This window comes from Dama dama, chromosome 29, assembly GCF_033118175.1.
Source record: "Dama dama isolate Ldn47 chromosome 29, ASM3311817v1, whole genome shotgun sequence".
Taxonomy (NCBI): Eukaryota; Metazoa; Chordata; class Mammalia; order Artiodactyla; family Cervidae; genus Dama; species Dama dama.
Window position 1 is genome coordinate 16,921,799 of NC_083709.1, and position 17,520 is coordinate 16,939,318.

Here is a 17,520-nt window from a genome sequence, read left to right on the forward strand (position 1 = left end):
GACTCTGGCTCAGATCATGAACTCCTTATTGCCAAATTCAGACTTAAATTGAAGAAAGTAGGGACAACCACTAGACCATTCAGGTATGACCTATGTCAAATCCCTTACAATTATACAGTGGAAGTGACAAATAGATACAAGGGATTGGATCTAATAGACAGAGTACCTGAAGAACTATGGACAGAGGTCCATGACATTGTACAGGAGGCAGTGATCAAGACCATCCTCAAGGGAAAAGAAATACAAAAAGGCAGAATGGTTGTCTGAGGAGGCCTTACAAATAGCTGAGAAAAGAAGAGAGGCTAAAGGCAAAGGAGAAAAGGAAAGATATACCCATCTGAATGCAGCATTCCAATGAATACCAAGAAGAGATAAGAAAGCCTTCTGCAGTGATCAACGCAAAGAAATAGAGGAAAACAACAGAACGGGAAAGATTAGAGATCTCTTCAAGAAAATTAGAGATATCAAGGGAACATTTCATGCAAAGATAGGCTCAATAAAGGACAGAAATGGTATGGACCTAACAGAAGCAGAAGATATTAAGAAGAAGTGGCAAGAATACACAGAAGAACTATACAAAAAAAGATATTCATGACCCAGATAACCATGATGGTGTGATCACTCACCTAGAGTCAAGACATCTTAGAATGCAAAGTCAAGTGGGCCTTAGGAAGCATCATTACGAACAAAGTTAGAGGAGATGATGGAATTCCAGTTGGGCTATTTCAAATCCTAAAAGATGATGCTGTGAAAGTGCTGCACTCAATATGCCAGCAAATTTGGAACACTCAGCAGTGGCCACAGGATGGGAAAAGGTCAGTTTTCTTTCTAAACCCAAAGAAAGGCAATGCCAAAGAATGCTCAAACTATCACACAATTGCACTCATCTCACATGCTAGTAAAGTAATGTTCAAAATTCTCCAAGCCAGTCTTCAACAATATGTGAACTGTGAACTTCCACATGTTCAGGCTGGTTTTAGAAAAGACAGAGGAACCAGAGATCAAATTGCCAACATCCACTGGATCATTGAAAAAGCAAGAGAGTTCCAGAAAAACATCTGCTTTGCTGAATACACCAAACCCTTTGATTGTGTGGATCACAACAAAATATGGAAAATTTTTTAAGAGATGGGAATACCTGACCACCTTAACTGCTTCCTGAGAAATCTGTATGCAGGTCAGGAAGCAAGAGTTAGAACTGGACATGGAACAACAGACTGGTTCCAAATAGGGAAAGGAGTATGTCAAGGCTGTATATTGTCACCCTGCTTATTTAACTTATATGCAAAGTACATCATGCGAAATGCTGGGCTGGATGAAACACAAGCTGGAATCAAGATTGCTGAGAGAAATATCAATAACCTCAGATATGCATGATACCACCCTTATGGCAGAAAGCAAAGAACTAAAAAGTCCCTTGATGAAATTGAAAGAGGAAAGTAAAAAATTTGGCTTAAAACTCAGCATTCAGAAAACCAAGATTATGGCATCTGGTCCCACCACTTCATGCAAAATAGATGGGGAAACAATGGAAACAGTGAGAGACTTTATTTTGGGGGGCTCCAAAATCACTGCAGATGGTGTTTGCAGCTGTGAAATTAAAAGAGGCTTGCTCCTTGGAAGAAAAGTTATGACCAACCTAGACAGCATATTAAAAAGCAGAGATATTACCTGGCCAACAAAGGTCTGTCTAATCAAAGTTACGGTTTTTTCAGTAGTCATGTATGGATGTGAGAGTTGGACCATAAAGAAAGCTGAGCACTGAAGAATTGATGCTTTTGAATTATGGTGTTGGAGAAGTCCCTTGGACTGCAAGGAGATCCAACCAGTCCATCCTAAAGGAAATCAGTCCTGAATAGTCATTCAAAGGACTGATGCTGAAGCGGAAACTCCAATACTTTGGCCACCTGATGTGAACAACTGACTCATTGGAAAAGATTCTAATGCTGGGAAAGATTGAATGCAGGAGGAGAAGGGGACCAAAGAGGATGAGATGGCTGAATGGCATCACCGACTCAATGGACATGAGCTTGAGCAAGCTCCAGGTGTTGGTGTTGGACAGGGAACCCTGGCATCATGGTGTTGCAAAGAGTCGAACACACTTGAGCAACTGAACTGAACTGAACTGAACTTAATGAGTACCCCAGAGTCAGAGTCAGACCACTCTTCTTCAGATACTGACATTACCTCTCCCTTCAACATCTGCATAGGCTTCGCCTGTACTATATGACTTTCCTGTTAACAGTTCTACAGTGGCCACCACCTGCTTAAGCAATACTTCACGGTAAGGGATAAGCCAGCAAACTGGTGCCTAAAGAGCTGACTGAACAGTTGAAAAAAATCTTCTAACTTCCTTATCTTATCTTCCCTGACATCCACCCCACACAGAACTTCTCAATGGGTCCATTCAAAGACAAGTCAGACCTCATCACTTCCTCACTCTGTCAGTAGTGGCTCTATAACACCTAGTCTTCATTTGTTAAAATATCACTCATGGTGGGGAGAGACAAATTGGGAATTGTGATTAACATATACATGCTGCTATACAGAAAATAATAAACAAGGACATATTGTATACCCCACATTCAAGGTAAGAGAAACCCAAGTAAGATGGTAGGTGTCGTGAGAAGGCATCAAAGGGCAGGAACACTGAAACCATAATCACAGAAAACTAGCCAATCTGATCACAAGGACCACAGTCGTGTCTAACTCAATGAAACTAAGCCATGCTGTGTAGGGCCACCCAAGATGGACAGGTCATGGTGGAGAGGTCTGAAAGAATTGGTCCACTGGAGAAGGGAATGTCAAACCACTTCAGTATTCTTGCCTTGAGAACCTCATGAACAGTATGAAAAGGCAAAATGATAGGATACTGAAATAGGAACTCCCCAGGTTGGTAGGTGCCCAATATGCTACTGAAGATCAGTGGAGAAATAACTCCAGAAAGAATGAAAGGATGGAGCCAAAGCAAAAACAACACCCAGTTGTGGATGTGACTGGTGATGGAAGCAAGGTCAGATGCTGTAAAAGGCAATATTGCATAGGAACCTGGAATGTTAGGTCCATGAATCAAGGCAAATTGGAAGTGGTCAAATAGGAGATGGCAAGAGTGAATGTCGACATTCTAGGAATCAGAGAACTAAAATGGACTGGAATGGGTGAACTTAACTCAGATGACCATTATATCTACTACTGTGGGCAGGAATCCCTTAGAAGAAATGGAGTAGCCATCATAGTCAACAAAAGAGTCCAAAATGCAGGACTTGGAAGCAATCTCAAAAATGACAGGATGATCTCTGTTCGTTTCCAAGACAAACCATTCGATATCACAGTAATCCAAGCCTGTGCCCCAACCAGTAATGCTGAAGAAGATGAAGTTGAACAGTTCCATGAAGACCTACAAGACCTTTTAGAACTAACATCCAAAAAAGACATCCTTTTCATTATAGGGGACTAGAATGCAAGAGTAGGAAGTCAAGAAACACCTGGAGTAACAGGCAAATTTGGCCTTGGAGTATAGAATGAAGCAGGGCAAAGGCTAATAGAATTTTGTCAAGAGAACACTGGCCATAGCAAACAACCTCTTCCAACAACACAAGAGAAGACTCTACACATGGACATCACCAGATGGTCAACACCGAAATCAGATTGATTATATTCTTTGCAATCAAAGATGGAGAAGCTCTATACAGTCAGCAAAAATAAGACTGGGAGCCGACTGTGGCTCAGATAATGAACTCCTTACTGCCAAATTCAGACTTAAACTGAAGAAAGTAGGGAAAACCACTAGATCATTGAAGTATGACCTAAATCAAGTCCCGTATGACTATACAGTGGAAGTGAGAAATACTTTTCAGGCACTAGATCTGATAGACAGAGTGCCTGATGAACTATGGACGGAGATTCGTGATATTGTACAGGAGACAGGGATCAAGACCATCCCCATGGAAAAGAAATGCAAAAAGGCAAAATGGTTGTCTGAGGAGGCCTTACAAATAGCTGTGAAAAGAAGAGAAGCAAAAAGCAAAGGAGAAAAGGAAAGATATTCCCATTTGAATGCAGAGTTCCAAAGAATAGCCAGGAGAGATAAGAAAGTCTTCCTCAGTGATCAATGCAAAGAAATAGAGGGAAACAACAGAATGCCAAAGACCAGAGATCTCTTCAAGAAAATTAGAGATACAAAGGGAACATTTCATGCAAAGATGGGTTCGATAAAGGTCAGAAATAGTATGGACCTAACAGAAGCAGAAGATATTAAGAAGAGGTGGCAAGAATACACAGAAGGACTGTACAAAAAATATCTTCATGACCCAGATAATCACGATGGTGTGATCACTCACCTAGAGCCAGACATCCTGGAATGTGAAGTCAAGTGGGCCTTAGGAAGCATCACTATGGACAAAACTAGTGGAGGTGATGGAATCCCAGTTGAGCTATTTCAAATCCTGAAAGATGATGCTGTGAAAGTGCTGCACTCAATATGCCATCAAATCTGGAAAACCCAGCAGTGGCCACAGGACTGGAAAAGGTCAGTTTTCACTCCAATCCCAAAGAAAGGCAATCCCAAAGAATGCTCAAACTACTGCACAGTTGCACTCATCTCACACGCTAGTAAAGTAATGCTCAAAATTCTCCAAGCCAGGCTGCAACAATACGTGAACCGTGAACTTCCAGATGTTCAAGCTGGTTTTAGAAAAGGCAGAGGAACGAGAGATCAAATTTCCAACATCCACTGGACCATCGAAAAAACAAGAGAGTTCCAGAAAAACATCTATTTCCGCTTTTTTGACTATGCCAAAGCCTTTGACTGTGTGGATCACAATAAACTGTGGAAAATTCTGAAAGAGATGAGAATACCAGACCACCTGACCTGCCACTTGAGAAACCTATATGCAGGTCAGGAAGCAACAGTTAGAACTGGACATGGACCAACAGACTGGTTCCAAATAGGAAAAGGAGTATGTCAAGGCTGTATATTGTCACCCTGCTTGTTTAACTTATATGCAGAGTACATCATGAGAAACGCTGGGTTGGAAGAAGCACAAGCTGGAATCAAGATTGCCAGGAGAAATATCAATAACCTCAGATATGCAGATGATACCACCATTATGGCAGAAAGTGAAGAGGAACTAAAAAGCCTCTTGATGAAAGTGAAAGAGGAGAGTGAAAAAGTTGGTTTAAAGCTCAACATTCAGAAAACTAAGATCATGGCATCTGGTCCCATCACTTCATGGGAAATAGATGGGGAAACAGTGGAAGCAGTGTCAGACTTTATTTTGGGGGGCTCCAAAATCACTGCAGATGGTGATTGCAGTCATGAAATTAAAAGACGCTTACTCCTTGGAAGGAAGGTTATGACCAACCTGGATAGCATATTAAAAAGCGAGACATTACTTTGCCAACAAAGGTCCATCTAGTCAAGGCTATGGTTTTTCCAGTGGTCATGTATGGATGTGAGAGTTGAACTGTGAAGAAAGCTGAGCGCCAAAAGATTGATGCTTTTAAACTGTGGTGTTGGAGAAGACTCTTGAGAGTCCCTTGGACTGCAAGGAGATCCAACCAGTCCATCCTAAAGGAGATCAGTCCTGGGTGTTCATTGGAAGGACTGATGTTGAAGCTGAAACTCCAATACTTTGGCCACCTCATGCGAAGAGTTGACTCATTGGAAAAGACCCTGATGCTGGGAGGGATTGGGGGCAGGAGGAGAAGGAGACGACAGAGGATGAGATGGTTGGATGGCATCACCGACTCGATGGACATGAGTTTGAGTAAACTCCGGGAGTTGGTGATGGACAGGGAGGCCTGGAGTGCTGCGATTCATGGGGTCGCAAAGAGTCGGACACGACTGAGCGACTGAACTGAACTGAACTGATTGTATAGCACAGAGAATTATATCCAATATCTTCTAATAACCTATAATGGAAAAGAATCTGAAAAGAACAGATATATGGATAGAGACACATTTAGATATAACTGAATCACTTTACTGTATACCCAAAACACCGTAAATCAACTATACTTCAATGAAAAATAAAATTAAATAAATTAATAAAATTTCATTCATGACCTTTTGTAACTTGGCTCTACCTCCATCTCCAGCCTCATCTGTAACCACATCCCACCCTTCAGTGACACCTAAATACGTGTTCATAACTGCACACACCAGACTTTTCTATACTATGTGCCCTGATCTGTGGATCTATTGATTTTTCCTAGAGTCCTCTTTCCTGGATAATTCCTACTTACCCTGAAAGATTCACCTCCTCCAAAAAGCCTTCCTTGCTTCTCTCAAAGCTCAATTTGGTGCCCCAAGTTTCCATAGTATCCTGTACATAATTCCTGTTCACAATTTTTACCTCTTTATATGAAAATTATAACCTATGGCCCATGCAACTGTGAGGACAGGAATCTTCTCTATGTCCCTGGAACCCAGCAAAGGGCCTGGCATAAAGCTCCACTAATGTTGGCCACCCTGAACTGAACGTTCCTGCTCTCTGGAGCTTTCCATTTCCATGCCACATGCTACATTTCCCCTCCACGCTCACAGTGATCATGGCCCTTCTGATTTTCCCCACATTGGGTCTGTAACTCACTTCTTACAGACACGAGTCTGAGTCAGGGCAGGGTGGGCTGCTGATCTGCTCAGAGTTATGAGTAAGGCTGAGGATTTGTTGCACACCAGGTCCATGACCAGTGCTGTAGAACTGCCTTTCTCACAGCCCTCACAGAAATCCATGGAGTTAAGAACAGCCCCGTTGGCTACAACTGTACTAGGGAATTCAAGGACCAGAAAGAGACTCAAATGCCCAAAGGAAAAAATCATATTCTATAGACAATCTGTCTGAAGCTAAGGAAGAAGGCAAACCAGCCCAGGGGACTTCTGGGCATCTGGCCAGTGGCAGAGGGCATCTGATCTGGAAAGAAAGCCCTGAGAACATTCTTCCTTGTGTGTGTAGCCAGGGACCAAGTTCCAAGCCAACGTCTCCTCACAGAATGTCCTAAGACTCCAAACATAATCGAATCTTGCTAAAGGCATAATGGATTCACCTGATTACACAGTCCCTTCCAGGCAGAAGTGTCTCTTGATTGCTTGCGACAACCAGACCGCACTTTCCTCTCTGAACTTCTCCAGGTCCAAACAGGGATTTCTTTAGTATCCTCATGTCATGGTTATATGTAACCAGCTGGCTAAATTTTTTTTCCTACATGGGTTTGGGCTTATGTTTTGGTCTGAATTCTTGCTCAGAGCTTGCAGGCTGTTAGACATACTGAAACTATGATCTTAATCCTCACGCTCAGTCCCGCCCCAACATACAGCTAGAGGAACCTGGTGAAAGAGCAGAGGGTTCTGGGTCATGCCCCAGAAAACCCAAGATTTAGGTCAAGTTTCCCAGTGATCAGAGAAGCTGCTGTGTTCACATTCTTTGTTCCTCTGGTCTGAAGTCTGCCAGTTGCTAAGGAGATGGCAGCAATGTTCTCCTACCCTCTGACTTCCATGGATTCTCCCATCAGGCCTATATGGCAGAACGGGCCACACTGAACTCCGATATCCACCCTTTCTTGAAACAAGGCTCTTTCCATCTTCTGCTGGGAAGTTCTAGGATCAGAAACATGTTCCTTCATCAGACCTGAAAGGCTTCCTCCTTTCACTGATCTTGATCTTCCATTTGACAGTGTGCTTCCACCTAAGGGGATGGGTGTATGTTAAGCTGGGCCATGGGAGTATGCCTCAGGCCTTCCCCAGGACTGACATCTCCTCAGATTTCCTAGGGATGAGCTGGACGTGGGAACAAAGACCCTATAGCAGGACTGGTCTAGACAAATACACCTTTAAACCTTGTGATCCTGTGGTCTGTTGTGAGACCTTGAGTTCCTGGTTGGAACCTGGGGCACTAGCCCTCAGTATTCCTGGGTTCCCAAGCCTCACAGATCAACCACAGAAGAGAAGGTATAACAGATCTGGGTCCACTGCTATCTTCCAGGATTGGTGTGATGGGGAGACCTTATTTTAATCCCAGGGGTTTTCATATAGGAAACAGAATCTCTTCCAACTTGATTCTGGGTAAAGTATTTATCATAACTTGAATATCCTGAGTATTATGCAGTCCATGAAGGCAAGTGTACAGCGGACTGCGCATCACAAAAGAGAACATTCCAACAATCAAGGCTGTAGCAACATAACGATTCTGTTTTGAAAGAGGGACAAAATTCCTTGGGGAGACCGGGCAAAGCAGTACCCTCAGAAGACATGCCTGGGAAAAAAATATTTTTTGAACATCCACCCCTGACCCTCATCTAAATTTTTTCCAATCAAAAAATGTTCTGTGTGCCTGCCTGAACAACCAGATTTTCAGTTACTCCATCAGGGGCGGGGAAGTGGAGACCTCAGAGGCATCTTGCAGAGACACCCAATTTCTACAAGGCTCAATGAAAACCCACAGGGCACTAGGGAAGTGCTAGCCTGCCAAAGTCTCTCCTGCTGTCTTCCCATCCCTCTCCCCTCAATTCTTTTGACTCATAATATTATACAGATATGGCCAAGTCACTTTCCATTCACTTTTGTCTCTTCTCCTTATACAAAGAGAAAGAAAAGAACAATCACCAAGAAACCACAGTCCCTATATTTTCTGTGTGTCATCTCCATTTGTCCCACAGCAATGTATAAAGAGGTACATTGATTCTACCCTTACAGATGAAGACCCCAAAATTCTGACACATTAAGTGACTTATCCAATATCACATACCTCAGAAGTAGCAGAGCACAGAGGCCAGCTTGAATCTATCAGAGGCTAAGGTCTGGGTTCTTGCACTAAAATACATAGCCTGCCTGTACCTCGGAGGAGAAGTTTGGGTGGGAATTGTCAAAGAAACCATTCTCATTCATTTATTCCCATTTGGAGAGCTGAGTTGAAGTACCTGAGCTTGGACCCCATAGACAGAGTCTTCTGCAAGCTTTTTCAGCCAAACATACTCCCATTTCCATGGCTGTCACAAATCTCAAGCTATGGCATGGCACAAACCTCATGCAACTATGATGGCATCTTTATTTCTGTGCCTTACTTTTTTTTAACCGCTTGTTCTTGTTCAGTCGCTCAGTCGTGTCCCACTCTTTACAACCCCACGAACAGTAGCCCACCAGGCTCCTCTATCCATGGGATTCTCCAGGCAAGAATACTGGTGTGGGTTGCCATGCCTCCTCCAGGGGCTCGTCCCCACGCTGGGATGGAACCCGCGTCTCCCGCATTGGCAGGCGTGTTCTTTACCACTGAGCCACCAGGGAAGCCCTTTTAGTGCTTACCTGTCTTGAAAATCTTCTCCTGTTTCTGGATAGCTTGACTACTCTGTGATGCGTAGTTCTAATAAAAAGCCAACCTCTGTAGCAGGCAGTAAAAGCAAATATTTGAGAAGAATAATTGGTTAAGAATGTAGTCGTTGTTCTCTGCCCCATCTCCGCAGGCTCCATCATTTTCGGGCCTTGCGGCCAGAAGGGAAAAAAAAAAAAACAAAAAGGGAAAAAATATTTTTAAAAGCCTGAAAATCCTTTAAAATTAACAACGCGGGGGTGGGGGTAAGGGGGAGCGGGGGCGTGCCGGAGCATCCTCCTCCGAGAATCCACGAGGACGTCACTATGGCATGCTTCCCACATGGTCCGCACACCTGCGTCCACGCGCCTCCGCTGGCCGTCCTCACCCGCAGCGGCACATGCCTGAGCACTAGGCGTCTGCGCACCGCGTGTACACCCGTCACGAATCTGCCCACCACGTGTCCCACAGCAGGCACGCACACACCACGTGCCCATACATCACGTGTCCACCCACCTGGCATCTGAGCTGTCCCCCACAAGGGGAGGGAGTGGGCTGCAAGTCACTAGTGGGGCATGATGTCAGGAAGCATTTAACAAAAGGCTTCCTGTGTGCTGTTTTGGATCTGTCAGGAACCCTCTGGCCCTTATTAATTCCTGAATATTCAAGAATTAAAGAGGAGAGGCATGCCTTTCGCGGGGCTGAGGAATCTAGGCATTTCTCATTACGGTGATAAGTGCCCTCTTCCTTTTTATGAGCCATACGGTAAAAGGTGATTGTTTGCAACTCTCTCTTTGATAGGGATCGTCTTATGTTTTGTAAGTCTGGAATTTTAATCTTTCTCTTTGCTGAGAATAACCACCTTGTAAGACAGTATATATGCCCACACCATGTTGATTAAAACACCTTTGCTCCATCAGAGCTTTGGTTCCCGTGTCTTTCTTTTTCTTTCTTTCTTTCTTCCTTTCTATTCTCTCCTTCTTTCTCTCTCTCTCTCTATTTCTGGCTAATTCCTTGGAGCGCGGAGGCCCGCTGAGCTCACTTTCTTGCCCGGGCTTCTAAGCCCCTCTCGAGAGGGCGCACTGTGCCTTCACCCACTGGAGAGGGCGCCCGGTGCCTATGTGCATCAGCGTGAGCCCTAAGAACAGGACTCTATTGGCTTTCCGCGTAAACCAGGGGATAGCAGCCTCTTTCTCTCTCTTACTCTCCAGACCACCAGGTTCCGGTCCATTAAAGGACCAACAGCGTGGGACCGTCCCTGGTTCTGGAGAACATTTGTTTCCTTGATCTGAGTGGTGGTTACACAGTATTTGCTGTATATTCAGTCACTAAGTCTGTGATGTGTTTTTCTTTATGTGTATTAAATTTCATCTTTTATCAATATTTTATGTTAAAAGTTTAAGAATAAGAGCCAGCCAGAGGACAGAGGATTTTTAGGATGGTGTGAGGTTTCTGTATGATACTACAAGAAGGATGAAATGTTACACATTTGTCAAAGCTGACAACATAAATCCCACAGGTGAACCTTAGCATAAAGTACACGTTTTGAGTGATAATATACGTCACCGTGGGGGGGGTCATCGTTTGAAACAAACATACCACTCTGGTAGGGGTAGTTGACAGGAGGAAACTGTCTGAACTTTCCACTCAATTTAGCTGTGAACCTAAAACTGTTCTAAAAAAGATGGAGTCTGTAGATTTACAGACATATAGAACAGATTGTGATTGCCAAGAGGGAGGGAAGAGATACATTGGGAGTTTGGGATGAGCAGATGCAAACTATTACCTATAGGATGGATAATAAACAAGGTCCTACTGTATAGAATGGGGAGCTATATACAATATCCTGTAATAAACAATAATGGAAAAGAAAAGTATAATTTTAAAAGCTTAATAATTTTTAAAATGTAGTTATAATAATGTTAATAATAAAATTTAAAAATAAAAACCATGGGAGAAAATAAATTTGCCCATGCAGAAAAATAAACAGTGAAGTCACTGCATTCAGGAACTGTGTGATTAGTAAAATGAGACAGGTGAAAAGGAAGCATAAGTCAGTTTGACTGGGTAGTTCATTGAGGTTAAGTAGGATGTGCAGTGGACATTTTCTTTCCAAAGGCAAAGACAATAGTAAGGTGAGCAGGAGAATTCTAGAAAACTAAGATAAAGGAAGAAAGCACCAACACAGCAATACTAAATGGAAGAGAATGAAGCCGTTTCTGTTTCCCTGGCAGCTTTGTTCAATAAGACTTCAAGCAGAAGGTGGGAACACTTAACTCACTTAGCAGAAACTCCTTTCCCAAGGCTGGAATGGTGATTTAATAGGACATCTGTGGATGGAAAGGAAAGGGTTTGTCCTGAACATATGCTGATCCCCAGACACATGCTAGATCTGTTTTTTTTCCAGAACTGTGTGTAGGAGGGACTCAGAAGTATTTAGAAAATGTTAGGTTCATACTTCTATCTTCCCTAAAGCACAATTGAACAATTTAAAATATATGAAGGACAGAGTTCTGAACTGAGTATCAAGACAGCTGAATATTTGATGCCAGCACAGCCCCCAGCTTGCTTCCTTCCTTTGTGCAAGTCCATTCACATCTGAGCCTTGTTTTCCCCATCTCTGAAAGAATGAGGTGTCTATGCTTTGTCTATGTCTAAGCTATGGTCTACACTATGTCTATGATAGCAGATGGTTAGCATATGGCCTGGGCTCTATGGGCCAGAATCACATGCTCACCGAAGGGTCTCTTGGGAGCCTTTCCTGGGATCTTGCAAGGGAATCCTCAGCCCTGAACTAGCACTGACCTCGGTACTTCTAGTCCACTAGCCCACCATCTCTCTCCCATCCCCATTCCAACCTACAGCCACGTTCTCAACCATACCCATTGTTGTAAACCAGAATAAAACTTTCCCAGTGATGTCTTGCATTCACTAAGAAGTCTCTTGGAGAGGGTCCACAGAAGAGAAACACAGCTATAGTGGTAGAACTTAATAAAGAATAAGGGAGAGGAGAAGAAGGAAAGAGCACAATGCATTTTGTAAGCCTTAGCTCATTTCATCCTCAAAAAAAAACCTCTTACAGTGCACTTTTAGAGAAAAGGAAGATTATCTGAAAGAAAAAAAAAAAAGGTAGTGTGCTACACGAGGGGCAAGTGTTTCGCTAACACCACAAGGGTCTCTGGCCCAATGAGTGGGGTTGGATAATAATACTTGCTACAAAACTATGATTTTAAGGAATGAGAGCTTATTTAAGGAGAGATTAAAACATTTAAAAAATAGCTTTTATTCTCTTCAATATTCCTAACTCTTCAGGCAGTACTTGACTTTTCTGTTTTCTCAGTTGATGTATCCTGCTCTGAGATCCTAAAAAGGGAGCGCACTCAGTGGGTCTGATGTGGATGCTCGCCCGGGAAGTTCTGCGCATGCGTGGCACCATCTCCCGAGCACACCCTTGGGAGGTCATGCCGGATCTCTACTTCTACAGAGATCCTGAAGAGATTGAAAAAGAAGAGCAGGCAGCAGCTGAGAAGGCTGTGACCAAGGAGGAGTTTCAGGGAGAATGGACTGCTGCAGCTCCAGAGCTCACTGCTCCTCAGCCCGAGGTGGCAGACTGGTCCGAGGGTGTGCGGGTGCCTCCCGCGCCTATTCAGCGGTTCCCCACTGAAGACTGCGGTGCTCAGCCTTCCGCTGAAGACTGGTCTGCAGCTCCCACCCTCAGGCCACTGAATGGGTAGGAACCACCACGGAGTGGTCGTAAGCTGTTCTTCCACACACTTCCACCAAAATGGAAAATAAACTGTTTCTTTAAAAAAAAAGAGAGAGAAAGACAAATATGGTATGATATCACTTATATGTGGAATCTTTATAAAAAGATACAACACACTAATGAATATAACAAAATAAAGCAGATTCACAGATAGAATATATATAGTGGTTACCAGTGGGGAGAGGGAAGAGCAGAGGGGCAATATAGCGGCAGGGAATTAAAAGGTACAAACAGGTATAAAATCAGATACAAGGCTATGTTGTACAACACAGCAAATCTAGCCAATTTTTTTTCCAATATTTCATAATAACTAGAAATGGACCTGTGAATCGCTATATTGTATGCCTGTAACTTTCATAATATTGTACGGCAACTCTACCTCAGTTTTTTTTAATCTTACAAATAAAAAAGAGGGAAAGAAAGAAAGAGAAAAAGAAAAAACAAAGAAAAGAGGAAGCTGAAACTCAGAGATGCTAAATAATTCATCCAAAGGCCTGTGACAGCAAAACAGAGTGTAACCAATAAAACTATGCTCTGTTGCCACTTTACAGACTCAGAATTCTACAGTCTTGGATCATTCGGGTACAAGCCTGGCTTGGGGGCAAGAATAAAGCCTAAGTGCACATCTTCTTCTGTCCCACCATCCCTCCAGGGAGGCAGACCTAATGACCCTTCCCGGGAACCGCGTCCCTCTAGCTCCAGGGAAGCGTTGTTCTGCTCACCTCCTGAGAGAGGGCAACCAACCCTGAACCAGCTCTTCCTGGTCTCAGGGGCCAGGAGAGAATTCTAACTCACCCACTCCGAAAACAAACCTTCCTCAGAACTGGTTCCCAAAGTGCAGCTGACTTTCTACATCAGCCATCTAGAAAACAAAGTTGCTCAGTGAACTGTTCTGGGGGGTGAGGTTCCCTGCAGCACGGCCTCCAACAGGCAAATAAGCTTTCCCTTCTTCACTGTGTCTGAACACCTACCTAACTCTTGGTCAGGCCAACAGTTGACACCCTGAGATTCTTTGCTTCTTGGAACACTGTAAATTCTTGCTGACATCCTTTCTGGCCTTCAATTAAGCCTGTGTTTTGTCACATCACCTCTCTGGGCTCCCATGTTTTCAGTGGGACTGCAAAGAATGGGAGGAACAAGCAGACATTTCCCTGCCATTTTCCCATCAGTGTCCATTTGAAGTGACACAGGAATAGTGCCCAGCCCTGAGCATGATGATGCCTGGTCTCTCCCTTTCTTCTACCTTGACTAAGTCCTTTCCTCTCCCATGATTTGTAAAAGAGAAAGTTGCACAGAATGGCCCAGGGATTCCTTTTCCTGTAATCCTGAAAAAGCCTGTCTCCCCTGGGTATCCCTCCAGATAGAATGAGGCCAGTGTCCAGCCCCACCCAGCCTTGCCCAGCGCTATAAAGGAGCCTCCCAGATAACCACCCCCAGGGAGCTGTAGTTCTGTGTCCTCATCAACTATGAGACTCCGTCTCTCTGGGTTACTCTTCCTCCTGGTGATCTCATTGCCTTCAGGTAAATAATGATGGGTATGGGTCATGAAAACTGAGGGTCTTCCGAGGACTGAGGCACTTGAAAAGCCCTGTTGGTGTGAGCCCAGCAGGGAGACCATGGGATCAGTCAGCAGAGCTGCTAGAGGCAAGAGGTGTGTGAGTGTTATTCAGCCCCTGCCCTGACCATCTGTTGCTACCTCCTGAAAGTCTGCCATAGCTTAAGAGAGGGGAGCCCTTTTCACCATATGCATAGATCACTCTCCAGCTATTTACAATCCTGTGTCCCTCAGCTTCCTCTGATGAGCGCTGGACTCAGTGGCCTCGCCAAAATGTAACAGCAGATGAGAGGACGGAGTGTAGAAGGAAAACGCCAAACTGAGAAGCCGTTCACCACCACAAAGAGGACAGCCCTGAGATTTCCCCCAGGCCCTTGAAGACTGATTTTTCCTTTGTGCGCATGTGTTTTCTCTCCTTCAGGGAGCAGTTTGTTTAACAACAATGGCGCGACAGTCCGCACCTGCACCAAACTCGGTGGCGACTGTAGCTTCGGCTGTAAGCTGGGGTGGAAGTGGGTCGCCTTCTGTCACAACGTGTTGTCCTGCTGCGTGGAACTGAAGTTTAATAAACCCCCTCAGACCAAGCTACCATGACCCTCACCTCATGTGTGCAATTAAAAGGGTACACAAATGGCTACAAGTATGAGATCTCCAATTTGTGTGTAAGCACGGTTAACTGGGCTCTGGGTAACAAAAGGGGGCCAGAGTCTAACCAATTTACTGGCAAAATTCCAGGTGTGCTTTCTTAAAGGGGCACTATGGTAATATGCATTCCTACTCTCTTTTCTGCCCTCCAATCTCCAATAAGTAATCCCTACATCTAATTCAAAATCAGTTGATTAATACATGACTACAGGCCCAAGTATAAGACATCCAATGAAGCTAATAATGGGCTTCCCAGGTGGCACAGTGGTAAAAAAATCTGCCTGCCAATTGCAAAAACCCAGGTTCTATCCCTGGGTCAAGAAGATCTCCTGTGGTAGGAAATAGCAACTCACTCCAGTATTCTTGCCTGGAAAACTCGCATGGACAGAGGAGCAACTGAGCATATACACACAAGCCTTAATAACAATAGCTGACCACATGCCAGTCCCATTTTTAAGTGGTTTCAGTCAGTTCAGTCACTCAGTCGTGTCCAACTCTTTGTGACCCCATGGACTGCAGCACACCAGGCTTCCCTGTCTATCACCAACTCCTGGCGCTTACTCAAACTCATGTCCATTGCATTGGTGATCCCATCCAACCATCTCGTCCTCAGTCATCCCCTTCTCCTCCTGCCCTGAATCTTTCCCAGCATCAAGGTCTTTTCCAATGAATCAGTTCTTCGAGTCAGGTGGCCAAAGTATTGGAGTTTCAGCTTCAGCATCCATCCTTCCAATAAATATTCAGGACTGATTTCCTTTAGGATGGACTGGTTGGATCTCCTTGCAGGCCAAGGGACTCTCAAGAGTCTTCTCCAACACCACAGTTCAAGAGCATCAATTCTTTGGTGCTCAGCTTTCTTTATAGTCCAACTCTCACATCCATACGTGACTACTGGAAAAACCATAGCCTTGACTGGATGGACCTTGGTCAGCAAAGTAATGTCTCTGCTTTTTAATATGCTGTCCAAGTCGGTCATAACTTTTCTTCCAAGGAGCAAGCCTCTTTTAATTTTATGACTGCAGTCACCATCTGCAGTGATTTTGGAGCCCAAAAAAATAAAGTCTCTCACTGTTTCCATTGTTTCCCCATCTATTTTCCATGAAGCAATGGGACCAGATGCCAAGATCTTAGTTTTCTGAATGTTGAGTTTTAAGCCAACTTTTTCACTCTCCTCTTTCACTTTCATCAAGAGACGTCTTAGTTCTTCTTTGCTTTCTGCCATAAGGGTGATATCACCTGGGTATCTGAGGTTATTGATATTTCTCCTGGCAATATTGATTCCAGCTTATGCTTCATCCAGCCCAGCATTTCACATGATGTACTCTGCATATAAGTTAAATAAGCAGGGTGACAATATACAACTTTGACATACTCCTTTCCCTATTTGGAACCAGTCTTTTGTTCCATGTCCAGTTCTAACTGTTGCTTCCTGACCTGCATACAGATTTCTCAGGAGGCAGGTCAGGTGGTCAGGTATTCCCATCTCTTGAAGAATTTTCCACAGTTTGTTATGATCCACACAAAGGTTTTGGCATAGTCAATAAAGCAGAAGTAGATGTTTTTCTGGAACTCTCTTGCTTTCTTGATGATCCAGCGGATGTTGGAAATTTGATCTCTGGTTCCTCTGCCTTTTCTAAAACCAGCTTGAACATCTGGAAGTTCACGGTTCACATACCATTGAAGCCTGGCTTGGAGAATTTTGAGCATTACTTTACTAGTATGTGAGATGAATGCAATAGTGTGATAGTTTGAGCATTCTTTGGCATTGACTTTCTTTGGGATTGGAATGAAAACTTAGCTTTTCCAGTCCTGTGGCCACTGCTGAGTTCTCCAGATTTGCTGGCATATTGAGTGCAGCACTTTCACAGCATCATCTTTCAGGATTTGAAATAGCTCAACTGGGATTCCATCACCTCCACTAGTTTTGTTCATAGTGATGCTTCCTAAGGCCCACTTGACTTTGCATTCCAGGATGTCTTGACTCTAGGTGACTGATCAAACCATCATGCTCTAGGTGAGTGATCACACCATCGTGATTATCTGGGTTGTAAAGATCTTTTTTGTACAGTCCTTCTGTGTATTCTTGCCACCTCTTCTTAATATCTTCTGCTTCTGTTAGGTCCATACCATTTCTGTCCTTTATTGTGCCCATATTTGCATGAAATGTTCCCTTGGTATCTCTAATTCTCTTGAGATCTCTAGTCTTTCCCATTCTTTTGTTTTCCTCTATTTCTTTGCATTGATCACTGTGG

At 43.8% G+C, this 17,520-nt stretch overlaps 1 protein-coding gene and 1 non-coding gene across 2 annotated transcripts; both read left to right on the top strand.

Annotated features, from left to right (window-relative positions):
* Positions 1-12,380: 12,380 nt before the first annotated feature.
* LOC133049000 (small nucleolar RNA SNORA62/SNORA6 family) lies at positions 12,381-12,523 on the top strand. Its single transcript, XR_009691167.1, has one exon. It is a non-coding gene; the product is annotated as a small nucleolar RNA SNORA62/SNORA6 family (small nucleolar RNA).
* A 2,011-nt stretch (positions 12,524-14,534) lies between these two features.
* DEFB136 (defensin beta 136) lies at positions 14,535-15,217 on the top strand. The gene is made up of 2 exons (XM_061132113.1): positions 14,535-14,589; positions 15,045-15,217. Exons 1-2 carry the CDS (start codon positions 14,535-14,537, stop codon positions 15,215-15,217), a joined length of 228 nt encoding a protein of 75 aa, XP_060988096.1.
* Positions 15,218-17,520: the final 2,303 nt, after the last annotated feature.